Source organism: Penicillium lagena, assembly GCF_028827675.1.
Source record: "Penicillium lagena strain IBT 129212 chromosome Unknown utg000008l_segment0_segment0, whole genome shotgun sequence".
Classification (NCBI taxonomy): Eukaryota; Fungi; Ascomycota; class Eurotiomycetes; order Eurotiales; family Aspergillaceae; genus Penicillium; species Penicillium lagena.
In genome coordinates this window covers 1,782,503-1,808,558 of record NW_026623229.1, presented here as the reverse complement: position 1 = coordinate 1,808,558, position 26,056 = coordinate 1,782,503, and the positions used below count along the sequence as shown (strand labels likewise).

Here is a 26,056-nt window from a genome sequence, read left to right as displayed (position 1 = left end):
CTCGTCTCATCATGCTTAACTCGGAGAGGCTTAAGTTTCGATCTATTATTGTTGTTTATAAATTCGTTCTAATGAGACGCCCGCGTCAGTTGCTCCAACCGTCCGGCCAGCGCCCGGTGCTTGCGCATCACCTCCTCCCACTCGTAACCAATTTCCTCCTCGCCGCTCAGCTCGGTCAGGATCATACCAAAATCCCCTCCGAGACGGCCTAAGCTGGCGGCACAGTACAGCAGCTGTGTGAGAAGGCTCTCTCGCGAGCTCTTGTCCCGTACATTGGGGAGATAGGTGCGCATCGTCTCGGTGAGCATCTGCACTAGGTGCATGGGGAACGTTGCCAGCGCGGGGGGCAAGCGCTGTAAAGGATCATCGGAACGGGCCGGCCGTGACGAGGAAAGCGATTTCACTTTGGTATCTACACCCCGCAAGCCCGACCCAGCCAGATCAGACTCGGACTGTTCGGAGCCAAAGATATTCTTGTACAAGGATACGATGGCGAAGCTCTGCTCGCGGAAGATTTCGATGTAGCGTTTCAAGTAGCGGTCTGTCTGCTGTCCGTCTGACCAGGAAGTTGGCTCCGTATCCTTGCCATTGGCTCGTCGCTGGGTTTCTTGGTCTGCGAGCTCACGCAGCGGATCTAGTGCTTCGAGGGTCGACACCAAGTTGGCCAGTCTGCAGATCAAGAAGACAGCCCCCAGCGCACCTTCGCTTGTGCCAGCAGCTCCATCGGCTTGGAGAGTCTCTAAATCAGGGGCAACACGCCGCAACCAGCCCACGGTTCGCATGCCAGCTGCGAGACGCAGGTTCTGGGCTCGGAGCCCCGCGATGAGGTTGGTCGTCATCTCTTTCATTGCATCTTCTGCCTGGGCCGCAACGTCTTTGATCAACGGTGAGTCCGGGTAGAGGGTCTGGAGACGTTTTATATGTGCGTAAAGGTCGAGGGCGGATGAGTAGGTTGTGGAGGAGGAAGCACCGCTGGTGCCGGAGGTTGCGGACGCGGCGGACACGGCCGTTGATAGCAAGGTCGGCAGCTCTAGAATGTCTGATAGTCGGTCGACATTGCGTGCCAGCTGCATGGCTTTCTTCCGTCGGTCCAGAGCGGCATTGTCTGCAATCTTGCTGTACTTTGTGGAGAAGCCCACCGCCTCCTGGTCGAGCTTGGGCAGCGCATCGCGCAGTTCTTGAGCTTCACGAGTTAATTGAGGGATGGATGAGCGTAAGGTGGAAAGATTATCGGCAGAGGTGATAAAGGCCTTGTGCGAGCGGTTGGACAGAGCCTGGAGGGAGAGGAGAGTCGAGTGTGAGGCTTGGGAGAGCGACTGTGGCTCTGTTGTCTGCAGGGTCTGGAGGGACAGGGTAGACAAGCGATTGAGATACTGGGCCGTGGTAGCATCGGGCGAACTGGAGCCTTCGAGCTGGGGCACCAGCAGCTCAAAGAGAGAGTCGGCCATGAGAGATGAAGGGAATGTGTTCTTGGTAAACGCGGCGCTGTGAATGGAGGACGCCGTGGCCCGTGCACTGCCTCGTCACGTTGTTCTTCAGCCCAGAACAGAACTTGTTCATTCCTTCTTCCACTTCCTGTCTTGGCTTGTCTCTATGTCTGTCATTACCGAGTACTTCCGCTTGGGTCCTCTATAATTGCTCCTCGCTCTGTACATCTCTTGTTCAGCCAGATGCCACTGTCATCATGGGAAAGCCGCGGGTGAGTGTTGGTTCCCCGCTGCAGATCTGAACAATCGCTAACCCACGAACTGTAGATGATTATTCTCGTCCGCCATGGGCAATCAGAAGGAAACAAAAACCGCGAGATCCATCAGACGATCCCCGACCATCGTGTGAAGCTCACGCCTGAGGGTCACAGGCAAGCCCAGGAGGCCGGCCGCCGGCTACGTGATCTCCTCCGTCCCGACGATACGCTCCACTTCTTCACTTCTCCCTATCGCCGGACGAGGGAAACTACCGAGGGCATTCTGGAGTCTCTGACATCGGATTCGCCGAGCCCCTCGCCTTTTCCGAGACATACCATCAACGTTTATGAAGAGCCGCGTTTACGGGAACAAGATTTCGGGAACTTCCAGCCATGTTCAGCGGAAATGGAACGAATGTGGATGGAAAGAGCAGACTATGGACACTTCTTTTACCGCATTGCCAACGGCGAGTCCGCGGCGGATGCCTATGACCGAGTGAGCGGATTCAATGAATCGCTGTGGCGCCTCTTTGGGGAGCAGGACTTTGCCAGTGTCTGTGTTCTCGTCACGCACGGCCTCATGGCTCGAGTGTTTATGATGAAGTGGTATCATTGGAGTGTAGAGTACTTCGAGGATCTGCGCAACATCAACCACTGCGAGTTCGTGATCATGACCCACGACCCGGAGAGTGGCAAGTATGCGCTTCAGAATAAACTGCGCACATGGTCCGATCTGCGCCAGGAGAGAGACCGCGAGCGTGCGGCTAAAGGGATTGTTTCTTCTCCCATTACGTTGTCGGATCCTACTCCTATCCGAAGAAAATGGGGCGGGTGTCCCGATGGATGCAGTCATATGTCGACCGATGTCCAACGATCGCTCCGCGCGAAACTCGTAGCTTCTGTTCGCCATGAAAATGGCCACCCTCGACACAAACATGTGGACGGCCATGTGCAAAGCACCGGTCACACCAAGAGTCATAACTCCGACGAAACAGCCTCAGCAAATATAACATCAGCGGCACCTTCCTCTTCAGAGTCCGCTTCTCAGCCATCTAACCCCGTCGGCGAGGTTCCTCCCAACTGGAACGATCTTACGTCCCGAAATCCTCCTCATGCAGATCGACACGCCAATAGCAAACCTCGGCTAACTGTGGAGGCTGGAGATGCCCAAAACGATACGCGGCTCCGAGACTCCAGCTCCGACAGCCGGCCAACCGCTGCCGCATCGCATCCCAAACGGCCCACCATGCAGGGATTGCATCGAGATAGCGAAGATCATCTTCTCCATCCGCCAACATCATCCTCATCCACAACTTGTCTTAAACTTGCCCTACTCCACCTTGGCGGCCGCGATGGAGGTGGCTCACTTAGTGGTGCAAATAGTCTTGCCCCATCCGATGACGAAGGCGACGACCATGATCACGACCACCACGCACCTGCGTCGAGAGTCTCTAGTCACGAAATCACGGGTACTACGACAGCACCGAGGAGCCTGCCTCTCCAATCTCAATCTCAATCCCAAGAGTTTGAGAACGACGGCGACGACGAGATGAGCGGCAATCTCCCCGACAGATATCATAAAATCCGAACACATCACCACCATCATCACCACCACCATAATCAGACTCACGATCATCATCACCACCACCAGCGCTATCCGTCTTCAAATCTCTCCCAGGGCGAGCACCGGATGGCCAACATCTTAGGTGACGGAGACAGCGCCTCAACCCAATCAGAGACCCATGGCCAAACTGGACAGCAACAGGAGGAGAGTAGTGCACAGATGCAGCATGGCTCTAGCGACTGGCACGACGTCGAGAAGGAACCATCTCTGGATCAGCAGCAGCAAGAGGACCAGAGTATTCAGGGAAGCGTCTATTGATGGATACCCTTGTCCCCATTCCCTCTATATCTATCTCCTACTTCGTTATACTGTCTCTCTCTCCCCCTGACGACTCGCAACGACAACTCCAACGACCACGACACCCCATGAGTGATGTGTTCTGCCTACATACAGGTTATGTTCTACATCTATATACCCTAATCTTCACTATATTTGTCATTTTTCCGAGGTTGGTTGTGTACTTCGATAGCATGTTTGGTCTGCCTCTATCCTGAGTTATGCCATAATTACATGTCCATGTCAATCGCAATTGAAACTATCCACGTACTTGTTCACCCCTAGCAAGCAGATCTAATTGCGAAGGTGCTAAGGCCTTCCTAACAATCAGTCGTATTCCAGGCTCAAAATGATACCCCATCCTTCAAACATGGCATCAACCGAGTCCCTTCCTTCTGCAGAAATCTCTACCGATCTACACTGGAGAAAAGTTCAAGAAGAGACAAAAGACGAGCTCGTCAATATGATTTTGCTTGTTCATGCTCTTCAAAAATAAGGTCTTCCCAGAAAAACCATCCCCACACACAGATGAACCAAGTTGACCGATTCCAAGGAGACTCGAGGAATCCAAGCACGGTGTGTGTGAGGCTGGAGACTGGAAAACGGTTGAGAGAAGATGGATATAGACTACATACAGACCGCGACGCCCGAGGAGCAGACGGATCAGGATGCAATTGCTGCGAACACAGGGCAAGCATAACAAGAAAGCACCATCGAAGGATGAAAACACTCCAATCCAGTTCCAACCATGGAAGAAAGAAGAATGGAGATGAAACACGAATGCTTAGGAAACCATTGGAATGGAATGGTAGGTAGATGGAGTCATCAAAGGGATTTTGATGAATTCAGGATGAAAAAAAAAGTTTGAATGGTATGAAGAGAGAAAGTGTTGGAAAAAAAAGTCGAAGAAGAATAATCAGAAGCGAAGAGAAGAGAAGAGAAGCAAAGTATTAACGCCAGAGCACACGTTGGGTTGTTGTAGCGTGAAGGGTAATCGAAATAATATACCGACATGAGAAGAATCAAAAGACGTGCAGGAAAGCAATCTATGGGGTAGTCACCGCCAAACACAAAATGCCAAGCAAAAAGGAAAAAGAAGAGAAGAAAAAATAAACCGAAGATATGAACCGAAGTCATGGGTAATCAACAAGAGGTCAGAATTTGTGGGCTTTGAATCGTTATCGTCGTGACTGCGGCTCCGGTATTTCGTGGGAACAAAATCCACTCAGCCACACAGGTAGCATGGGCGAGCTTGTGTGCGCATCGTGGATTGACCGGAGCATGCCAATGTCGCCGCGGGAGCGTTGTTTTCCTCTTTTTTTGGTGATTTTTTGGAGAATTTTCGCTTTGTCGACAACAACCAGCAGGCGCAGAACAAGGTACTTTTTTTCGCGGGTGACGCGACATGCCGGTTGCTCGAAAGCGAGTATTGGCGGCGAGAAGGTCAAAAAACAAGAGTGGGCATCGAATCAGATGAGCAAGAAGAAACGGTATCATCGAAGAAGAGGAAGAATCATGCAAATCGCCAAACGTCGCAAAGAAATCTAAAAACACTCGAGACTTGGTGACTAAAGTCTCAGCAAAACAAAAAGGATTTGACGTGCTGTCTCATCCAGAATCATAAGTAGAAACGAGTTAACCAGCGAGAATCGGCTGCAGGGAGGGGAAGGCATTGTTGCACATGTAGTTCTCAACATGCTTGGCACAATACATGCAACCACACGAGGAACCGTGACCTGTCCACACGCTCTGCGCAAAGGGTAGACCATATGCTGGAGTATGATGGTAGGACGGAGGTTGCGACCGGGGAGCCGATGGCGGTATGTACTGCGGCGGAGGCGCAATCCAGGCCCGCGAGTACGGCGGCGGCGGGTTCGAATACGCCCAGGGCCCGACTGAATAGTAGTCGGGGGTGTTGGGTCCACTGTGGGGGGCGGACGGGGGGAGTACTCAGACGCGGTCGGGTTGAGCCAAGAATTCTCCAAGTGCAAACTGCGCTGGTACTGCAGCGGGATGGGTCCCTCGGGAGACATCAAAGGCTTGGTGGCACCCTGGTTGCTGCGGACGATGTTGGTATCCAGAGGCGCCAGGGTCTGACGAGACTCCTGGGCCCGGGCATTCGCCTTTGCGCGCCAAGTATCCCAGTGAGCGCGCCACGAGGCAAAGCCATCCTGCTGCTCGTAAATGCGGTCGTGGATCTTCCAATCGAACGCGAAAAGCCATTCCAACTCCATGCTGTTCAGCTCCGCAACGGGAATGTTGCTAACTTCCGCCCACGACTTGTTCTGGAAGGTGTTGTCGTCAAGGAACTTGCTGCCCAGCAGCAGGGCCACGGTCAACATACGGTAGACCTGGCCATTGCTGGAGAGGAAGACGCGCTGGGCGGAGAGCATGCGCATCCGGCTGGACAGGTAGAAGAGACCCAGCAAGATAGTCGAGCTTGGCAGGCGGGTCGAAGACAAGATCTGATAGACGTATTTCCGAAACTGAGGGGGCACCGAAGATCCTGGGTAGATGCTTCGCGCGAAGTCAATATCTGCAAGGTTGATCTTGGTCTTGTACAAATCATACATTCCCTGGGCCATTTCCGCCACAAAGTCGGACATGCGATCCATCTCGTAATCCAGGTGGGCGGCGACACCTCCGGTAGCTTTCTCCTCCTTGCGGAGTTGTTCAGCGGCGGGTTGCTGTTGCTGCATCGCGGCAATTTCCGAGCGGCGGTACTGGGGCGGAATCGCGCTGTCCATGGGGGGAAGCTGGGTGTTGGTTCGGATTGGGGGGAGCGTGGTCGCCATGGGGCCGAACATCGGCTGCTGGCCCATGGTGCGCAGATCCTGGCTGGCTCGCATCGGGTGCAGGTTCATCGAAGCCGGCTTCGCATAGCACAATGCCTGCGAGTACTGCTCGATGAATTCGGAACCGCTCTGGTGGTAGCGCTGCGGAAAGCCCGCGTGGCCGACCTGATAGAACGGAGCGTTGTCCATGCGACCGCTGTTGACGTGGGGAGGTGTGGGAGGCAGGCCGTGGCCTGGAGCGAAGAAGGATGGCATCTCAAAGGGTGAGGTAAGAGACACCAGATCAGGACGGGGAAGGGCAGACAAGTCTGGCCAAGGGACACACAAAGAGTCAGCAAAAGACAACCCTCTCTGGAGAGGACGCGAGGTGTGATGAAACCGAAGAACGAACCGTCTACCGTTCCGCAGAGCCCTGAGCCTGGAGGGAGGTGAGGGCGCAGCTCAGCGAGCGCGTCGCTCTGTTGTGGTCGTAGGGAACGTCTCTAGTTGAATGACATTGAGGAAAATTCAACCACCTGAATGGATAGAAGACAAGAAAAAGAAAGCGAGAGCGAAGGAGTGTAGGGCGTGGTGACAATAGATTATTGACACCAGGTCGGTACTCGGGTTGGGCCGAATTTGCGGTCGCTTTTCCAGGTCCAAGAAGATGGATTTCAAGAGCAAGCCAGAATGCAGAATCGAAGCGACTCAAACCACCGGGAGTGAGAAATCCCCGATGCGCCCCAAAAAGGTTTTTTTCTTTCTTGGTGGGTGACGCGCGGGAGGCGACGGACCGGTCTGTTTTGGAGGGAAGGGGGGATTTTTTCAGTTCCTCGCGTGGAGGCTGGCAACGACACTTAGTGAAAAGCTCGTTGATGTGGAAGGAGTCGAGGTTATTGGAGAGGATTAGAGCAGCGAAGAAAGATGGGAGAGAGAGGTGGAAAAGAGAAGGGAAAAAAGGGAGGAAGAGGAGGGTGAAGAACAGGGAAAGGGAAGGAAGGGAAGGCGAGGGCCGTTCGTTCGGGGCTGAGTGTGGTGTGTGGTGTGGGCGACAGGCGAGAGTCGGTGGTAAAATTACCGTCAGCAATACCAGGAGGGCCTCGATCATCCGCTGTCCACCCCCTTTGGTTTGGGTGCCGGGAGGCAAAAATACACCACACAAAACCTGTGTTTCGCAATGATTACGATTGACAGTCGCCCCCGTCCGTTTCGAAGATCCTTGTCTGCTAATATTAATGATCACTTGGAAATTACGGTTGATGATGGTATTATTCTCGTCTCCCTGTGACTCCTCTGACCGTCTGACGCCGTGGCGAGAGTGATGATGTATGCACAGTACGGAAAACCGAATACTACGACAACGTGGACTCCAGGCAAATCCGGTGATGCAACGCCCGTGTCACTGGTTCTGACGCTGGAACGGCACTACGCTTCAAATAGGAAAGGGTGGGAGAAAAAAACGAAAAGAAAAAAAAAGAACCGACTCGTGCGGCCCCACTGTGAACTGGCCGTTTTCCATTAGACTCCCGTGCTTCACCGGGAAACACGACTCGCATAATAAGACATCCTGTAAAAATGCCCTAAAAAATGGAGACGAAGAACGGAGCAGTCGGAAGACAGTTAGTTCAGCAGGTCAGCAGGTTAGTCTTACATACTGTTGTGTACAAGCGCCATACTTGCACATTCCGACCGTTGCTCGGCCTACCGCCCGCCCAACTTCTGCAGAAGTCCTCGAACACCGTCCAAATAGAACAATACATGCCAGACAGGTCGCACCTCCTAGCATATAGAGACAGACCGAAATAATAATTAATAAATACTGCAACTGCACCATCTCAGTCACTAAAACCGCGGCAGCAGGCACACCCGCTCAGATCACACGCCCCCCGTCCGTCCAACCTCGCAAGGGCCCCCTTCTGCCGGATGAACCCAACTCACCGACTTTGACTCGTCCAGCCCAATAATAACAGTGTGACTGGACCACACACACACACACATAGCCCTCTGACTCATTCTCTGACCGGATAGGTATAGGCAGACAAGAAAACGTGGACCTGGAGCGGATCCCTGCGGTGAGCCTAATAGCGTCATGCCGCATGGCAGGAGAGGAGGGGGAACATAGGTAATTAATAATTCGATCTTATGCTCGGTTAATGACGGTTCTTCTTCTAGAAGACTGGTGCTTGTCCTGCAAATTAGTACTGCAGTTCCCCCCGAAATGGCCTCGTTAGAGTATGGTTCTCTGGCCCGGAAATATATATTCACCTGCCAAAGTAGCATGCTTGCATGAACTAATTAATAGGCCACCACTGCTATGGAAGCCCAGTAAACCAAGTAAGACCCAGCTATAGTCGGGCGTTTACAGCTTCTACGACGTCCCAGGGAACCTGCAGATGACGGCGCCCACGCTAAATCAGTTCTCCTCTTCCTGCCGAGCCCCTCCCCCCCCTAACCCTGGAGTCGACCCCGCCAGACATAGGGAAAATCCGGGACACCGAATGGGCACGTACCCAACGGTGGGAGAGACGAAAACATCGAGGTTAAGGCGGATCGGGTCGGATGTCTTTGCCGCCATATATTGGATATTAGTGTAGGTTTGGGCCTTGCCACCCGCACCCGACTGGTGTATAGAATGTAGCCTACTTCCTCCCAAAATGCCCGGCTGGTTAGAGTATTGTTCTCCCGCCGGACGACCGGAAATATGAAGCGGTCCCTTATTTCTCCGCAGGCCTGTTGTTTGTAGTCCTTTCACGAAGCCACTACTCTCAGGCTCGTAAGTTCTAGACGAACCGGACCGAAAGGTATACTAAAGTGTTGTAGATGCTTTTATACGGCAGGCAACATCGATTGTCTTTCAAACAATAATGCCGAGGACCAGGACGCACTATTTCAATAAGGTTCTCTATACAGCATTATGGTGAAAAAAAAAAGCTTTACCACACTATGTGCAGTATAGCCTCGGCCAGATCGTTGGCAAGGATGCAAGGACGCACGCTCCCCCCTTTATGGTAAAAGTGTAATTTCACGATTAGTCAAGTCGCAGGACTTGCTCATGAGGATTGAATAGGGCGCGGAAATATAACATCAGATAATAATGCCCAATCGAGAAATGTGGGCATTAGCGTCACCATCAAATAGCATCAACACTCACCCTCTGGTGGTCTCCGCAAGATGAGACCTAACATGTGCTGCCGTAGTTCCATCTATCCATCTACCCTTGGGGTTTGCTTTTTGGCGCCGCGATTGAGCAACATCTGCACCACCTTTTCATGACCACTGTAAGATGCGGCCTGGAGTGCACTGCCTAATCTTAGGCCCTCCGCGTTGACGTCGGTACCACGATCGAGCAGCACTTGCACCACCTTTTCATGACCACCAGAAGATGCGGCCCAGAGTGCGCTGCCGAATATGGTGCCGCCCTTAGCGTTAACGTCAGATTCACGATCGAGTAGCATCTGCACCACTTTCTCATGGCCTCTAGAAGATGCGGCCGAGAGAGCACTGCCGAAGCTGCCGTCCTCCGCGTTGACGTCAAGCAGCATCTGCACCACCTTTTCATGACCACTATAAGCTGCGGCCTGGAGTGCACTGCCGAATATGGCGTCGCCCTTAGCATTAACGTCGGCATCACGATTGAGTAGCATCTGCACCACCTTCTCATGGCCACCGTAAGATGCGGCCTGGAGTGCGTTACCGAATCTTCCGCCCTCAGCGTTGACATCGGCGCCACGATCGAGGAGTATCTGCACCACCTTCCCATGGCCTCTGGAAGATGCTGCCTGGAGTGCGCTCCCTAATCGCCCACCTTTTTTATTCACTATATCGGTTATACTTCCATCACCCACAGCAACTGCTGTTATGTTGTTTACGATGGACTCCAATCCTAGCAGGGATGCGTAGTACAAAGGCGAGGCCACGTTCTTTATAGGACGCTGAAACTCAGGAGTTGTATCCCATGGAAAATCCACATCAAATAGGCGTATCCATGTAACGAAGGAGTTCGTCTCGTCTTGGAATAACCGTATCACCAATTCTTCCACATGGGGCTTTTCCTCACATGAATGAGCATAGTGGTGATGCCACTGCATGGCAGAAAAACGAGCCAGTGGCATATCCCTGATTTTGGCTTCATCCAACTTTTCAGCAAGCGTCAGTTCTAAGAGATAGACCAGGCAAATCTGGGCAACCTCTGTATTCGCGGGTCCACTTCGAATCGCAAATCTTGCCGCTTTTTGTTGAAGGATGCGGTTTGATTGAAGGTACTCCTGCACAGAAAAATGCGGTATGCGAGCAATAGAGGTCGTCTCTCCTTCTTCATCTTCAGCCGCTACAATCTCCACGAGCCCAAGACAAACATCGAGTAGCTCATCCGGCACATACGAGCGACCCTCGCGGTCAAGGCGTGACGGCTCATTGAGCTCAACAGCATGTGCGTCAATCAGTTCATTCAAAGTGAGCGGCCTAGTAGAAACGCAAAGTAAAGTCAAAACACGGCGCACATCTTTGACGTAGGTTTCGTCAATATTGCAGAGAAGTCGCTCATATGTTTCATCCAGATCCCGGGGTAAGGAGCGCAGACATTCATCAAGCTGGTTCCGGTTTCGTGCCCGTTTGATGGCCTGAAATTGGCATTCAACGTATCTAAATCTGTGATTGTTCGTGGTAAGACAACGTCACTCGTTTAGGCATCTTAAACTTACACTCCCTGTGCATTTGTGCTTAATCTAGCTTCAATCTCGCTATGGCGGGATTTCCATCTCTGAAGCGTTGGCGACTTAGCAAGTTGATAAGAGACGAAATTGAGAATATCTTTGTCAATCTCTGAGTTTTTCATCAAAATGTTCTGATCGGAAGAAGTATTAAGGGATCGGCGGATATCAAGCTCGTCACGACTAGTGATTAACAGATGAAGGCCAGGTAAACACCAGCCCCGTAATGTTTCTATCGCCCTCAAAACGCGCTCTCTTTCGCGGCCTCGGGGGCTTTCATCTATAGCGTCGATCAGAATATAGCAGTCATCGAATCTGCAAAGGACACATCGGAAATAGGCGAGGAGGGCTTCCACTGGAGGAGTGCCAGACTTATAGGACGTATGCAGCTGCTCTAACTCTTTTTCACCGTCTTGTAGCTGTGCTGACAGCTGCAACAAAAGTGCGCGTAGCATACCGGAATCATTCTGCTTTGATTCGTCGTTGAAGGAGAAATAGAAAAATGCAATCCCTGCATTGTGCCTATGCTGCGTCTCGCGGAATGTGTGTTGGATCGCGGCCGAGCATAGAACAGACTTGCCACATCCGGCGAAGCCATTGATCCAGAGGAAAGAGTTCCGCTGCACTAACCAATTCGCAAAGCTATGGCCCTTCACAAACCACATCCCTGTACTTATATGACGTTTGGCGCACGTAGCATTGTGGTTTTCTGTCGCATCTGGAGCCATCAGCCAGCCACGAATGGTCGAGGAGATTTGAGTGGCATTTATTCGTTCAAGAAGTGATTTCAGTTGTGTATTCCCATCTTCAATCTGTGTATTGCTCCTAAGATGCAACACCCCCAGCGCTAAAGATAAATTTTCGCGTATTTCGCTTATATCTTCTTCCAGCTTTTGTAAGGTGCTTTTTCGAAACGGATATGCCACGCGACGCCCGGCAACTTGAATCTGACCCCTGAAACCGGTGGCTGAGTCCTTCTGAAATCTTTGGCACTCGAGCTGCAGTTCCTTGATAATTTCATCGCATCTCTGTGTTGCCTTATCGATATCTTGCAATAGTTCCAGGGCGTTGGTCCAAGGTTGGCGACCCTGTAGTGCATCATGCAGGGATCGGAAGACTGCAAGAAGATCTTCGAGGTTGTGCGTAATCTTGGCTAGATCACTGGCTCGGTTCTTGTATGAGGAGTAAAAGTCTACAAGGGATTGGGTGACTTGGATTCCCAGGGAGAGCAACCCCGCAACTCCCGATGCAATTGAGAGTGCATCAGCCATGGTGATAGTCGGGAGTAATTTCAAGATTGAAAAGAGTTGGATTCAACTATCCTTCAGAAGGTTGAATATTCATGGCCTAAAAGAGGGGTTCCGCGCCAATGAGTGGGGTACAGCTGGCTCGTTGCGTAAGGTACAATTGTAGGGCATATAGTACGCACATCCGATGAATCAAACAGGAAGGATCCCGCCAACTTGGTTGGGATTGGCATTTCTATCATGCTAAGCGCTTTTGCTTTTAATTTTTGCGACAGGCCAAGGGGAATGCAATAATAATAAATGCAGCCTCCGGTCCTAATCGCATCGGCGAGGCAACAAGAGAATCAACAAGAAACACAACAGCCTGCCAGCCAGATAACAGAGGGATATCATTAAGACTCAAATTCCCGCAGAGGGGGGGGAAACACAGACACGGGAAAGAGATTTTAACAAACACATGTACTCGTATACTCGATAAGTCGTCAGGGAAGAAAGGAAGGAAGGAAGGGGAGGTAAAAGCAGCCAAGCCTCCTTCCATCACCACCAAGAGCTCCAGCTCCAACTCCAACCCAACCCCACCACGCAGCCCGAGAGAGAGAAAAATCGTAAATCGTGAGAGAGGCTGAACCACCACATCACTCGTCTTTCAAGCTGCCCACCAAATTGCGAAGCACGTCCATGATAACAGCCTCGTCTTTGGGCTCGCCGCCGGGGAACGAACTCTCCGTGGCATCGCCCAAAACGCGTGCACGCGCACTCCGGAGGACCTCTCGGATGTAGTTCTTATCTTCGTAGTCCTCCATAAGTACGTTTTCGAAGTCGTCGATTGCCTTGTTTGCTCGCTCGGTGAACGAGGATGACTCTGAGGGCCCGGCCGGCGCTGGGCTGGGCTGCACAGAACGCGGCTGCGGCGGCTGCGGCGGCTGGTGCTGCTGTGGTCGAGGCTGGGCAGAAGGTAAACTGGATGGGATGTGCTGTCGCGGTTGCTGCGGCTGCTGTTGTGATGGAGGTGGCGGCACATGTTGGTGGGGTGGATGAGAGGGTTGTCGCTGGGCTGGTTGTTGATGCTGAGGTGGGAATGGAGGACCGGCGCGTGGAGGGTAGGTTTGAGGCGTCGGGTTGGCCTGCGGCGGCGGCTGCGAAGAAGGAGGCTTTTGTTGTGAGGGATAAGGGGACTGCTGCTGCGACGGGCTCTGCGCCGGCCGTGGCGTCTGTGACTGCCGGGGTGGAGCTGCCTGCGGAGGAGGATCGGCGGCGTAGGGAGAGGTGTAGGTTGAAGGGATGGTCTTCGCAAAGGCAGCCGGCAGGCTGCTGCGGATAGGATTCGGAATGGGAAAAGATGCAGGAGTCGGGGCAGGAGCTGTAGCTGGAGCTGGAACTGGAACCGGAGACGGGGATGGACCCGCAGCTGAAACAGCAGGCGGCTTCGCCGGCGGATGGTACGGACTGGAGTGTTGAGGAGGGGCCGCCGCCGCTGCAGGAGGTGGGAACGGATTAGAAGGCATGGAAGGAAATTGGAACTGTTGATGCTGATGCTGGTTGGGCCCCGAGGCTGGCGCGTTCGGATACGGATGACCCATAGGGGGCATGTACTGCTGGGGAGGAGGAGGGCCAGCCGGGGGTTGAGACGACTGCGGCGGCGGCGCAGGCGGCGGCGATGGACGTCGCTTTTTCTCCTTCTCAACCGAGGCACCAGGCCGGAGTTGCCACGACCATCCCTTGCCATCTCGCTCTGCATGCATGAACAAATGACCGTTGCCGTTGAGATTGTGCCGCACACTGGACGTCCAGCCCTCCGTCTCGCACTTGAAGCGGAAGTACGGATACTTCAGCTTCAGCGCGCGGTAGATCTGTTTCAACGTCATTGGTGTTCCGGCTTCCGTCAGAGCATCGAAAATAAGAACGGCGTAGTTGTAAGGAGGCTTGGCCAAATCTTCTGGAGTGTAGGCAGACTCGGGAGGGTAGTTGGGTGATGGTGACCGGGAAGGCTTGCGCTTCTTGACAGGCGGAGGCTTGACCGGCGGTTCAGGCTGCTGCTCTGCTTGTCCACCCTCGGTCGAGGGGAGAGGGTAATCCATGGGCGTGCCATCGCCCTTCTTCCGCTTGTTATACTTCCGTTTCTCAGCAGGTTTGGATGCAGGTGGCGACTCGGCGCCAACAGACTCCTTGGTGGTTGTCTTTCCAGCCTTGGTGGGCCGAACTGTCGCCGCCGCCGCCGCCGCCGGGGGTGTAACGCCGCCATTGGCCTCGCGTTTAGCGGCTATCTTCTGTTCTCTTGCCAGTTCTGCACGCTCGCGCTTGGACATGATCCCATCCTTAGGAGGTCGACCAGGACCGCGCCGGCGGGCGGGTTGTTGGTCATTATCGCCTTCGATGGATTTCACGGCTTTTGTGGAATCAGAATCCTTGTTCTTGAGAACAATTTTCGTGGTCTTTGAATCCTTGGGTTCCGCGCTGTCGCTGACAGCAATCTCCAGGTCATCGAGCTCGTGTTCGGCATCGACCGAACCACTATCCGCTTCCTCTTCATCAACTGCTTGTTCTTCCATCCGAGCGGCTCCTGTTTCACCGATGGGGACGTCCGGTAACAAGAATCGGATCCGCACACCTCCGATCTGAACATAATCACCGCTGTGTAACGGGCGCACTTGGCCCGGGGAGAGCCAGTCAGCTCCAATAAACGCTCCATTTCGTCCCATGACTTCCATTTCAAAAAGGTTGCGATCAAAGTTGTAAGCAATGCGTACATGTCTCCGGGAAATACCTCGGTGGCCTGCGGCGCTGCCGTCAATCGTGGTCGGAGGATGGATGGGGATGGTGGGACAGGAGTCCGGCGACGGAAGCAAAGCCAGCGTATCGACTGGCTTTGCGTCACCATTGCCCTCCTGTAAAGACTGCATCGCAAGCGCATTGTAGTCGGTGACTGTGGTGGTAGTTGTCTGTTGTAATTGAGCCGGGTTCGCGTGGGTGGGCACAGCAGACCCATCATATGACGATTTTGATGATCGTCGGCTGAGATTCAAGTTGGCTGGGAGGTGCGGAGGAACATCGGGATCAAAACCCATAATGCCTCCACGGTCACTCACTACACTGCCCATCATGGCAGCGTTTTCTTCCTGCTTGACACGGTTTGGGGTGTGGGAGGTGTTCCCACCACTAGAACTCTTTGCCCGAGAACTCCTCACGGCCTGCCGATACTGGATCTCTCGCTGGTGCGCAGCACGCGCGGCTCGTACATCTCGACCGAGGATAAATGAGTAGGTATTGACATAAAAATGCCCATCATCAAACTCCAACTTGGCAAACGCTTGGATCCGAGGTTCCGATCCGGCCGTAGATGCTGTCCCATCTTGGTATCCCAGAGCTGACAGATCAGCACTTTGAGAAAGATAAGCGGCCGTAAGCATCTCGTTCTGCTGGAGGGCCTCAAAGGCGTTTTTTGGGGCTGCCGTGAAGTCCAAGGGCGGTAGGAGCGAGGGTTGTTCGGCGTTCGACTTGGGAATTAGTGGATCGGAGATGCTATTCGTTGCATCCGATGCATGGCGCCCGTTTTCTTGTCCCATGCCCGACCCGGAGAAGATATCGCCAACAGTTGGCCCGTTCGACGGATCCTGCAGCCCCATTGACCCCGAGGCTAGATCCGTTGGCGCAGCGGTCGAGTCGCCATCCAAATCTTCCATCTTCACATGTGAGGTACTACCGTGGCGCTGGTGTTGCGCTGCAGCATTCTGGCTGGGCGCAGCATTCGATTGGTTTCCGAGGAGTTGAGCGAGCAGGGCGCTGGCGGCAGATTGCGTATTGGTGTCCCTTTCGGTGGAAAATATGTGCTCGGATGGTTCTGACTTTATTCCAGTCATATCCATTGTGGGACGGCCGTGGGGGACGGAGGCCGAGGAGACAGGAGAGTTCTGCATGTCGCGGATTGCGGAGTCGCCGGTGGTAGTAGGAGGCGGCGATGAAGTCGTTCGTGTGGCGTCATTGGGCTGCGAGCCATAATCGTATATGGGCGCTTCCGGACCTGGCTCAGGCGGTCGATGGCCCACGGCTGGCGCAGTCATGGTCTGCGACGACATGGCTGGGGGAAGCGAGGGAGAAGAAGAACAGAAGCTGAAGTTCTCGTTGGGGCGGGCGGTGAGAGGTAGATGCCTGGTCTGTCAGGCTATACCAATTGTTTCTGTATCTTCATCCTCGGTTTTTTTTGTTGCTGATGAAACTGTCAACTGAAATTTTAATTCATGTGTAGTCACTGCTATTCTCTGTAGGCGACGATGGTGTTTTCGCAAGACTTCCTACCCCTTTTGATCCCCTCGGCCCATCCGCTGGTCTCCTGGTCAAATTTTCTCTCCCGCCCCGCCCAATAATCCTCTCCGGCTGCCTCCTCCGATCCACTTGAAGTGCCTGGTTCCTACTGGGCTTTGCTCCTCGATCTGCACCAGCTATCCACCCAGTGTCTGCACGAACCTTCGATTAATGATTGATCTTTCAGTCTAACTGGTGATCACTGCACCAATCTATGTCTTCAATAGATTGAACTTCATATAACGGGGAGATTTTGTTCACCCAGGGAATCAGGCGCTAATCAGTTAGAACTCGCTGAACGCTTGTCCATACGGGGTCTTGCGAGTGGAGTCTACCCCTCTTAGAGTACCTATTCAGCTTCAAGGCTCGAAATCGTAATCGGAGATCAACAAAATATCTCTACACCACAACGCTGGGTGATGTTAACTCGGGCGCCCAAAAAGGCTACCTTGGACGCCATGTTCGGCGCCCGATTTACCGTAGATAGCTTCATAATCAGGCATTTCGTGACCTCCGATGGCTGTATTTGGTACTAATGTATACCCAATTCTCGCCTCCGTCAGTATTTTGTACATAAGATTCACTGGGATAATAGTTTCATGTAAAATACGCCTATCAGGGTTCCTTCGCGTTATGTACAATACAGGTTCTATTTTAGGAAGTGGGGGATCTACATCTCATTGTGAAACTCGCAGCGGCAAAGGTAAGCAGGTACTTATCTTTCAACTTGGTAGCAACTCCCACTCCATTAACTGCGAACAACATTCTGAGTTGATAAATATCATATCCCGAATCAGTTGCTAGCAATCGCCACTACAAGCGTCATGACTGTCAACTTGACCCAGCCAGCAGAATGTTTCTCGCAGCGCGATTCCGTACCGGGCATACTCGATAGCTTCCTTGACCACTACGCCGCGGTGCCGCTATACCAACAAGGAAACAACGACACTGATTTTCGGGAGCTGCTACGGTCCTGCTGCCCAACGAGTGTGTGGATATACTCGAATCCTAAGCCCTGCACTGCAGTCTGCAACCTGACTTCCACGGCGCAAGCAAATACAGCCGAGTCCTGCTTGCAAGGCGAGCACACCGACTCCGTGGTCCATGGTAATGCTGGGGCCGTGACGCGCGCACCAGGGATTATGAATACCTTGCCACTGCTGATGGTTGGTGGATTACTTTTATCTCGGATTTTTCTTTGAGAGAGGTGACGGGCTCGATGCTAAGATCTATACCGGCCAAGAGGGTGGTCGGCGATGGGTGTAAAGATGTATTTATGGCTACCATTTTTAGTTCCTATTGTTCGAGCGCTACTGGAAATGAATTTACTACAAAGTCCCCCTTTACTGCCAGAAATTGCATTCACTGTTCCTTTTGCTACTATTGTGCTGGCTATTTTTGAGAGTGCCCGCAACACCGGTCCGAATTTGGAGAGAATAAAGGCGGCATATACAAGGAAAGTCGCGAGGCGAATAGTGGTGAAACGGCAGCAAAGCGTGTAGCGCATAAAACATTGGCCAGCAGTGGCCGTCACCATTAACGACCTGACACTCCCTGTTATACTTCTGCTTCTTTTATTCCCTTCTTCATCCTTCCTGCCTTCATCCCCTCTGTTTTGCACTCATCGCTGTACCCCTGCAATGTCGCCCGCCCAACTAGACTCCCCATGTGCCCCAGCCACCCACCCCCCTTTTATTTCACTTGCTGATAGCAACTGAGCCCCTGTGACCTCCATTTCGAACTTTATGATCGAGAGTATTTGGCTTGTCTTTGCAAGTGGGGGCTGCGAGAAGCTGCGCCCTGCCACGATTAGCCAATGGCAAAAACACTTCATCGTGATCATCCCAGGCTCGTACTTAAATCTGGTGACCTAGAAGAAGCAGTCAATATGTCGAGCTCTCGACAGTGAGGAACCCGTTCGGTCTCCAAAACTGTCAGACAAGTTGACATTGAATCGCTAAGATTCTCGACTCCGCACGGCTCACTTTCGTCCGGCCCCATCTAAAGTTGCATTGCAGTGTTGCAACTCTGCTTACAGGAAGGCTCCCGAGAAGAAAGTAGGAGTAAACCAGACAATGCCTCGCGGATCAGGACGGTGGAAACCAAGTTGAACTTCGCGGAGTCGTCTCAAGCGTTTCCAAGTTGAGCGAAGGATCAGGGTAAATAACATCAAACAACGACCCAACCGACTGTAAACGCATCGAGAGTTTCGATGGCTTGGAGCTTCAGAATTTCTTGCCTCTTAGGACGACACTAGACTCGCCGAACGTTTCACCGTCCTGTTCTTGATAACGGCATTCAAGTTTGTAATACCTCACGCCTTCGCATGTTATCGCTTCGCCCGTATCGAATGTGGCACAATGGACTTGAAAATGGAACAAGCTTCACTTACGAACCCGCATCGATGGCCCCGGTTTTCGCCTTGAAACTCTTCTCATAGTCATGGATTGATAGAGGTGCTGGCCCCTGAGACATGGCACATATCCTTCGATCATATCCGACAGCTCACCGCGGATCTCTCCTCCTTCATGACCTTCAATTAACAAGGAATCAGAGAAGATTAATCCAAAATTCTATCTACGGCTGAACGAAATTACACGAACTTTGAAGGGTCAGGAAGGACAATAGTGGCAATGAAAAAGAAGACAACTCCTCTGAATTGATAAAATGTATCATGACATTGAGTACTTGAAGACACGATTCACCAACAATCTCTATGACGAATTTCCGGAAGGTAGAGCCTGATAAATCACTGCTAACAATAAAGAGCTCTTAACCAGTTTATTGCGGGCCCCCAGCAGGGCCGCTGTAGTCCCAATATTGCGAGCCCTGCGAGCGGCAGGTGCCAACAACACAATAGTACCCACCACCAACGTTGTCGGAATTGGGCGAGAACAGAACGAAGGGAGGACCGGGAGGCTCAGGGCCACCGCAGTAATATTCAACATTCTCGACTGTGTACGCGGTATGAGCCGTGTTGTACCAGACGCACACGGTGTCGCCGGAGGCGCCAGTGCAGGAATACGTGTTTCCTGTTGTCCAGCTCACAGACACGTCAAAGCCACCAGTGAGCCATTCATCTACAGTGGCTGTAGCACTGAAGCCGATAGTGTAGGAGACACTCTCCGTCTCACCTACGGTACAGCTTGGTGCGGCGCCGCAACCCATATTTTCCTAAGTAGGTGACTTGTTAGCTAATAGCCTTTCTAGAACCAGGATCTAGTCAGATACTCACACTGAGCTGGGTGTCGAGGTAGTTCTGATGCGGGTTTCCATCCCCAACCATCCAAGTGGTGTCATAATTATCACACATCCCGTAGGGGTCCCGCTTGTGTGGTGAAGGCGACTCGTTCTTCCGGGTGACATTCGTCATTGCATGTCCCTCTTGTTGAGCAAGGATGGATTTATAAGCTCTCTTCAAGCTGGGAATTTCTCCACTATCAAAGCACTTTTCCATGTCTCCGTCACTAATTGGAGTAAACGGAAGAGAAGCAGGCACCTGCATAGAGCAGACCGTGAAGCTCTCGGCCTCGTTGTAGATTCGAGCGCAAGTGATACCACCAGAGATTTTAGGATCTTCGTGAACCATATACGTCTTATCGCCAACGGCAAGGCTGCCAGCACCATTCCTGTCGAGAGTGGCGGTGATAGGCAGGTCAGAGAATGCACCTGAGTTGAGGGTATTCGAGCAAGCGTAACCCAAAACTTGAGACGTTTTCTTGCTCACGACCGCAATGTCTAGCTCAGAAGTAGCATCGATCTGCTGGATAATGATATCGACATTCTGAACATTGCCTGATGGGGCGGCGATGGCAATAGGCAGAAGCCATGCCACGGCGAGGGTGGTCATCGAGAACATCATCGTAACTGACAATTTGTAGGTTGGTTTCTGAACAAAAGTAGTATGATTGAATTCTGATTCCGTCTCAGAGCTCCCTTTTATATTCCCAATATTTGTTATTACTTTTGGGACCCCAACTCTACATTCATATTAATAGAAATGAAGGCGCGTTAAGTCTCACGACTATATTCTCTCATATCTTGCCATATCCAGCCTTGTCAGGAATATACTGATTGTTGGAATGTTGGTAGGCCTGAAACTATACTCTCACGCGAGGTTACTCTGGCCGCCAGCCTTGCCGATCTCATGGCTTGTCGGAGATAGACTCATTGGTGTATCCAGTGATCCTGCGACTATAATCTCACTCGTGGTGGCTCTGTTCGCCAGCCTTGCGGGGGATAAACTGTCTGGTGTGAGTGCTACCAACCATTAGACTTCGATAAACTCCGAAAATAGGTTGGTGAGCCAGATGCATAACCCGAACTCGCAGATCTAATTGGTTGGGCTAAGAGACCCCCAACATAATCCTAACCTACTCCGGGTTACAGCATGCATGGATGCATGGACGATCCCACCCATTTACCCTGCTCCTCTACAATAAGCGGTATGCAGGCTATCACTACTGTGAATACATGACTGTGCATTCCACTGTGATTGTATAGACTCTCTTCTCGGTAATATTAGAGCCTCACCTAATAAGACGTGTCATTGTCTCCACGTTAACCTGTGAAAAGGCTCGAGGTTTTCTCTCTCCACGGGGACGTTGAAGTCGTTATTGTTGTGCCGGCGTTAGAACTGGACCCCAAATGCTTGCATGATAAGAGGCTATCAGGTTCTCACCTGCAGGTTGCCCCAGAGCGCTAACCAATACGTACGCTCGACATTTGGGGGCTGGTATACTCTGACGAGTTATTTCCTACATCGTGGCTTGAAACACGCTAGTCTAGATATAGTCTAGCAAAGATCCCCCACTTTCAGGAATAGATCTTAAGACTTGTGCGCGGCGCGCGCATCGGCCCTGAAACGATGAAAAGCAAAGGGTGGTAAGAAGTAAACTGTATAGAGAGGCTTGAATTTGCGAGTCGTAAGTCAACATGCTTGTGAAACAAGATAGACCAATGAGGGAAGCATCTCACTCCTGGAGTTGATTAAATAGCGGATTGAGATGTGGTTGAAAGATGGTCAAGCTGAATGATTCTACTTAGGGTGATGTGGACGGGCCTCTGGGCAGTAGGAATCACAACCCGCACATTCCGCCGCCACCTCAGCAATGATGAAAGCCACTTAAATCTCACCACTTAAATCTCAACCACTCGCTAAGCAAACCCGCCACGTGATAAAGTCCCCGCTTACGGGCAATATCTTAACGGTTGCGTAGGATATGCTCCTAAATAATCATGGATGTGCAAGGAAGCAAGTCCGAATTCGAATAACATAGCTACAAAATAACGATCTTGGATCAGCTCTACCCGCGATCCAGCCCTCGTTCGAGCCAAGGCACGAAACCTACATTGTCAATTCTAGGCGGCAACTTTGTATCTTGAGAATACTTTGATCCGATTTAGGAACCATGTCCGATATATCACAACCCAAAAAGGAGGTTTCAGATCGCAGGAGACAGCAAAATGTACGAGCTCAACAGCGATACAGTTAGTACCCCATCTAGGAGCCTCCGGCAATTTGTTTCTTACTTTCAACTAGGAGAAAGGCAAAAACGGCATCTGCAAACTCTTGAGGCTCTCTTAGCTCCTCAAACCCCACAGAATGAAGACCACATCCTCTTGCCAAATAGCCAAGAAGGGAATGATCTAGCCGATCGCTTGTTCCAACGTACAGCAGGATACAGCAGCACAAGTTTCACTACACCACCGAGCAGGCTTTCTGGACTTAGTCTGAGAACGGCTCAAGATGATCCCATGAAAGCCTTGGCATTCATTGTCGACCACTTGGGTGAGATTGACGAAAGTACAAGTGCGCGAATCGGATCTGGTCAAGTCACCATTCGAGATATCCTCCAAGCCGGATTGAGTTCATTATATTTGCCATCCGGGGAATCATCAACAGAAAACTGCGCTAAAGACAATGACCAACCATCTCCTGCCTTGTGCACCGACAGAATCCTCATCACTAAAAATAGAAAGCTGGTTCATTCACACTCGCTGCCTTCTGTTTACACCAATAACTTACGACTCAAACAATTCTCTACCTTTGCCGCCATTCGAGCAAATGCTGAGTTGTTTTTTGGCCTCACATTTGAAGAACTCACAAACCCTGCAACTGGGTCACCCTTCTACAATGCGGCACTTGGGAAAGATGGCACAAAATCGGTTTCTCCTAAGTTGCTGGAGTCAATGCCACATCTCAAACCTATAGATATCCAGTTCACACATCCCCATCACGCCTACATCGACCTAATTCCGTGTCCCAAATTTCGTCAACGATTCATCCAACTCGCCACTATGGATCCTCCAATGATCAGCATGCACGAATTCTGCGTTGATCTTGAGAACGAGGGACTCATTTGCTGGGCGTCGCATATAGGAGATAGTAATGAAGTGAGTGGGTCAGGTGCACCGTGGGATATACGAAGCTGGGAAGCTCAGCCGTGGTTTTTAAAAAAATGGTGGTTTGTCTTGGGAGGGGAAGAGGGTGGATTTTTTCAGCAGAGTAGGTGGTGGCATGAAGTTAGAGGGGATCATTTGCCGAGTTTTTGGCGACGCAAGTAGCAGGAGCCTTGAAGTCGGTCATGAGCCAGAATACAACTTCTATTTTCCCAGGGTGGCTATGGTAAAAAGAAAGATGGGAGTAAAGCATTGAGGAGCGTGGCTCACTGGTTGGCTTAGATAGCCCACCGGACCCACAGTGCTTCAATGCACGCTGAGTTGAGCACATCAGCCACCTGACCAATCGCATGGGAGCAGCCCGATCTTGACCAGCATGCTCAGCTCAGCAATACACTTCACCTCCTTGCTATGGGGGCATGGCCCAAGTATGAAAATGCCGCGACGGATACTTAACGGCCAAGGTTCACTCTTTCAAAGCAGAATCAAATTTCTCGAATAGCAAAGATGGACCGGTTCACTCTTCGACCCGAGGCCCAAAAGGACGCCATGGAATACACTCAGTAAGACATCCTTCTATAGAAATGAAGTATACTTCTAACGCCTTTTGGTATCTAGGCTTGGACGATCCGGCCTCAAAATCTCCAAGGTGGTTCTAGGTGCCATGTCCTTTGGCAGTGATGACTGGATGATTCCTGAGGAAGAAGCACTGCCAATTATCAAGTATGCTTTCGACAAGGGACTGAACACATGGGACACCGTAAGAAGACCCATTTACCTGGCATAAATGATGAACTGATCATTTTAGGCTGACATCTACTCCTCCGGCGAGTCCGAGCGCATCATAGCCAAGGCTTTGAAAACATACAACATCCCCCGCGAACGAGTCGTGATCCTGTCGAAATGCTACGGTGGGATTCCCAACCCAGGTGATTTGGATGGACTGTCAGATCAAGAGAAGTTGGCCCTGATGGCTGTCAATGACGGTGTCATGGTGAATCGCATTGGGCTGTCGCGCAAGCATATCTTCGATGCGGTAAATGCTAGCATTGAGAGACTCGGCACGTATATGGATGTTCTCCAGATCCATCGCCTTGATCGCGAGACTCCTCGTGAAGAGATCATGAGGACACTTAATGATCTTGTTGACTCTGGGAAGGTGCGCTATCTCGGCGCAAGCTCGGTGAGTTGACCCATTGTGCATAGATGACTATTTCGACTGAACTTGTTGGTAGATGTTCGCTTGGGAGTTCCAAGCTTTGAACAATATTGCCGAGAAAAAGGGGTGGCATAAGTTCATCAGCATGCAGGACTATTATTCTCTCCTACACCGCGAGGAGGAGCGCGAAATGCACCCATATTGCCGCGATGCCGGTATCGGCCTTATTCCCTGGTCACCTTTGGCGCGTGGTCTACTCACGCGCCCATTCAAAGTGGACAAGACGCCACAGTCTGTACGTGAAGCATCTGATGTCTACTCACCAATGTTGATCGGTGCGACTACGGAGGTTGATATTTCCATCATCAACCGCGTGGAAGCATTGGCCAAGAAGAAGGGTTGCAGCATGGCGCAGGTCGGAGTGATATGGTGTCTGAAAAAGGGAGTCAACCCTATTATCGGATTATCTAGCAACGCTAGAGTGGATGAGGCTGTGCAGTCCGTGGCACTGTTAAAGGATGGATTGCTCTCTGACGAAGATGTCCAGTATCTGGATGAGTTGTACGTCCCGAAGGCTGCTTTGACGGGTGCATGGTAATATGTGGAAGCACAGCTATTTTGATGTCAACTTACATACATACAAATGAGGCTTATTTCATGGAATGATCCCGATCAATCAGCCATCTCAATACCTCCAAGAATCGTCATTGGACGATTCGTACTAGCGCTTACTAAATACTTACTCTGTTTTAACTAACGTTAACATGACTCGCTAGTGTACATAACTATGTAACAACACACAGAGAATAGTCCCTTGGACCCCAAACAGCCGAAGCGATAGACTTCTTATAACTCTTTTGGCTTATGAGACAAGGTTGGGCTCTGATCTTAGTACCCGGATGTTTTAAGAGTAAGGCAGTGAAACATACTGAAAGTGCGGAGTTTGGAGTTAACGTGGTGATCAGATTGATACAGAAATAATCGCTGGACTCCAGAGATCCAGCTGAGGGTGGGGGCGGAGGACTTGGAGTCAAATCAAGTGGCTTAGGGCCTGTTGTCAAGGATAATGTTCCTATACAGCATTCTGGCCCCCAAAGTACACGCATTCATTTTACTTGGTAATTTGTCACGCTCGCCCCCCTAAATTGCCTCACGAGCAATAGATAGTCGGAAAGACTGAGGGTTTAATGCACTTACCCTTCTCTCGGAGGGTTTACACACAAGAGACCCAGTGGAGGAAATGCATTTCCAACCACAATGTTGATATAAAGCTGAATCGATGCTAAGCGGCCCAACGTAATTATTGGAAGCCTACATCCCTGCATTTTCACCGGTCATTTTTCCAAAGCGAAGATCGTGGTCTAAAACCAGCTTCCAGATAATGAATGTGGGTTTGAACGTTTGGTGAGAATGAAAATAGTGAAATAAAAGCTGACAAGGACCTTCCAAACCTGCGATTACTGTTTCGGCTTAATTCAGCACCCAACTCTGCCTTCTAATAAGGGCTCGTGCCTCCACTTCCTTTCCAACGTAGTCAATTCGCCCCGCTACCTTGGTAAGAGATCCGGGGTCAGCTTCCTTCGACGGTAACCCAAGATACAAGGATAAGTACCCAATTGTACTGCACCACATAATTTACAGAGCTTATGCTGTGACCACCGGTAAAGATATTAGATGTAGGATTTGTACGTTCGAACCACGCCCCTGTTGAGCCTCCCGTAGGTGATGGCTGACTCGGCCGCCGATTATATGATGCAGGTGCCCTAACAGACCACTGACAGCACATTTCACAGCCGGGGCAACATCTACTTAACCCTAAAAGAGATTGAATTGCGTAGTTTATCCTTTGGCCCCCGGGCACTCGCCGAAGCGGCCTTATTGG

The 26,056-nt window shown here is 51.4% G+C and overlaps 10 protein-coding genes across 10 annotated transcripts; 4 read left to right on the top strand and 6 right to left on the bottom strand.

The window, feature by feature from the left end:
- Positions 1-68: 68 nt before the first annotated feature.
- N7510_011335 (Dor1-like family protein) lies at positions 69-1,448 on the bottom strand (the record flags this gene model as incomplete). The annotated part of the gene is made up of 1 exon (XM_056983260.1): positions 69-1,448. One exon carries the CDS (start codon positions 1,446-1,448, stop codon positions 69-71), a length of 1,380 nt encoding a protein of 459 aa, XP_056828754.1.
- Positions 1,449-1,684: 236 nt separating this feature from the next.
- N7510_011334 (acid phosphatase DET1) lies at positions 1,685-3,566 on the top strand (the record flags this gene model as incomplete). The annotated part of the gene is made up of 2 exons (XM_056983259.1): positions 1,685-1,699; positions 1,755-3,566. The coding sequence occupies 2 exons, from the start codon at positions 1,685-1,687 to the stop codon at positions 3,564-3,566; spliced, it is 1,827 nt and encodes a 608-aa protein (XP_056828753.1).
- Positions 3,567-5,152: 1,586 nt separating this feature from the next.
- N7510_011333 (uncharacterized protein) lies at positions 5,153-6,634 on the bottom strand (the record flags this gene model as incomplete). The annotated part of the gene is made up of 1 exon (XM_056983258.1): positions 5,153-6,634. The coding sequence occupies one exon, from the start codon at positions 6,632-6,634 to the stop codon at positions 5,153-5,155; it is 1,482 nt and encodes a 493-aa protein (XP_056828752.1).
- Positions 6,635-9,561: 2,927 nt separating this feature from the next.
- On the bottom strand, positions 9,562-12,338 carry N7510_011332 (uncharacterized protein; the record flags this gene model as incomplete). The annotated part of the gene is made up of 2 exons (XM_056983257.1): positions 9,562-11,005; positions 11,059-12,338. 2 exons carry the CDS (start codon positions 12,336-12,338, stop codon positions 9,562-9,564), a joined length of 2,724 nt encoding a protein of 907 aa, XP_056828751.1.
- A 611-nt stretch (positions 12,339-12,949) lies between these two features.
- N7510_011331 (forkhead domain protein) lies at positions 12,950-16,387 on the bottom strand (the record flags this gene model as incomplete). The annotated part of the gene is made up of 1 exon (XM_056983256.1): positions 12,950-16,387. The coding sequence occupies one exon, from the start codon at positions 16,385-16,387 to the stop codon at positions 12,950-12,952; it is 3,438 nt and encodes a 1,145-aa protein (XP_056828750.1).
- A 1,050-nt stretch (positions 16,388-17,437) lies between these two features.
- On the top strand, positions 17,438-17,815 carry N7510_011330 (uncharacterized protein; the record flags this gene model as incomplete). Its single annotated transcript, XM_056983255.1, has 1 exon — positions 17,438-17,815. The coding sequence occupies one exon, from the start codon at positions 17,438-17,440 to the stop codon at positions 17,813-17,815; it is 378 nt and encodes a 125-aa protein (XP_056828749.1).
- A 1,579-nt stretch (positions 17,816-19,394) lies between these two features.
- N7510_011329 (uncharacterized protein) lies at positions 19,395-19,781 on the bottom strand (the record flags this gene model as incomplete). Its single annotated transcript, XM_056983254.1, has 1 exon — positions 19,395-19,781. One exon carries the CDS (start codon positions 19,779-19,781, stop codon positions 19,395-19,397), a length of 387 nt encoding a protein of 128 aa, XP_056828748.1.
- Positions 19,782-19,836: 55 nt separating this feature from the next.
- N7510_011328 (uncharacterized protein) lies at positions 19,837-20,475 on the bottom strand (the record flags this gene model as incomplete). The annotated part of the gene is made up of 1 exon (XM_056983253.1): positions 19,837-20,475. One exon carries the CDS (start codon positions 20,473-20,475, stop codon positions 19,837-19,839), a length of 639 nt encoding a protein of 212 aa, XP_056828747.1.
- Positions 20,476-22,079: 1,604 nt separating this feature from the next.
- Positions 22,080-23,180, top strand: N7510_011327 (DUF3425 domain-containing protein; the record flags this gene model as incomplete). Its single annotated transcript, XM_056983252.1, has 1 exon — positions 22,080-23,180. One exon carries the CDS (start codon positions 22,080-22,082, stop codon positions 23,178-23,180), a length of 1,101 nt encoding a protein of 366 aa, XP_056828746.1.
- A 342-nt stretch (positions 23,181-23,522) lies between these two features.
- N7510_011326 (aldo/keto reductase) lies at positions 23,523-24,772 on the top strand (the record flags this gene model as incomplete). The annotated part of the gene is made up of 4 exons (XM_056983251.1): positions 23,523-23,578; positions 23,634-23,775; positions 23,824-24,198; positions 24,251-24,772. 4 exons carry the CDS (start codon positions 23,523-23,525, stop codon positions 24,770-24,772), a joined length of 1,095 nt encoding a protein of 364 aa, XP_056828745.1.
- Between the last annotated feature and the right edge of the window lie 1,284 nt (positions 24,773-26,056).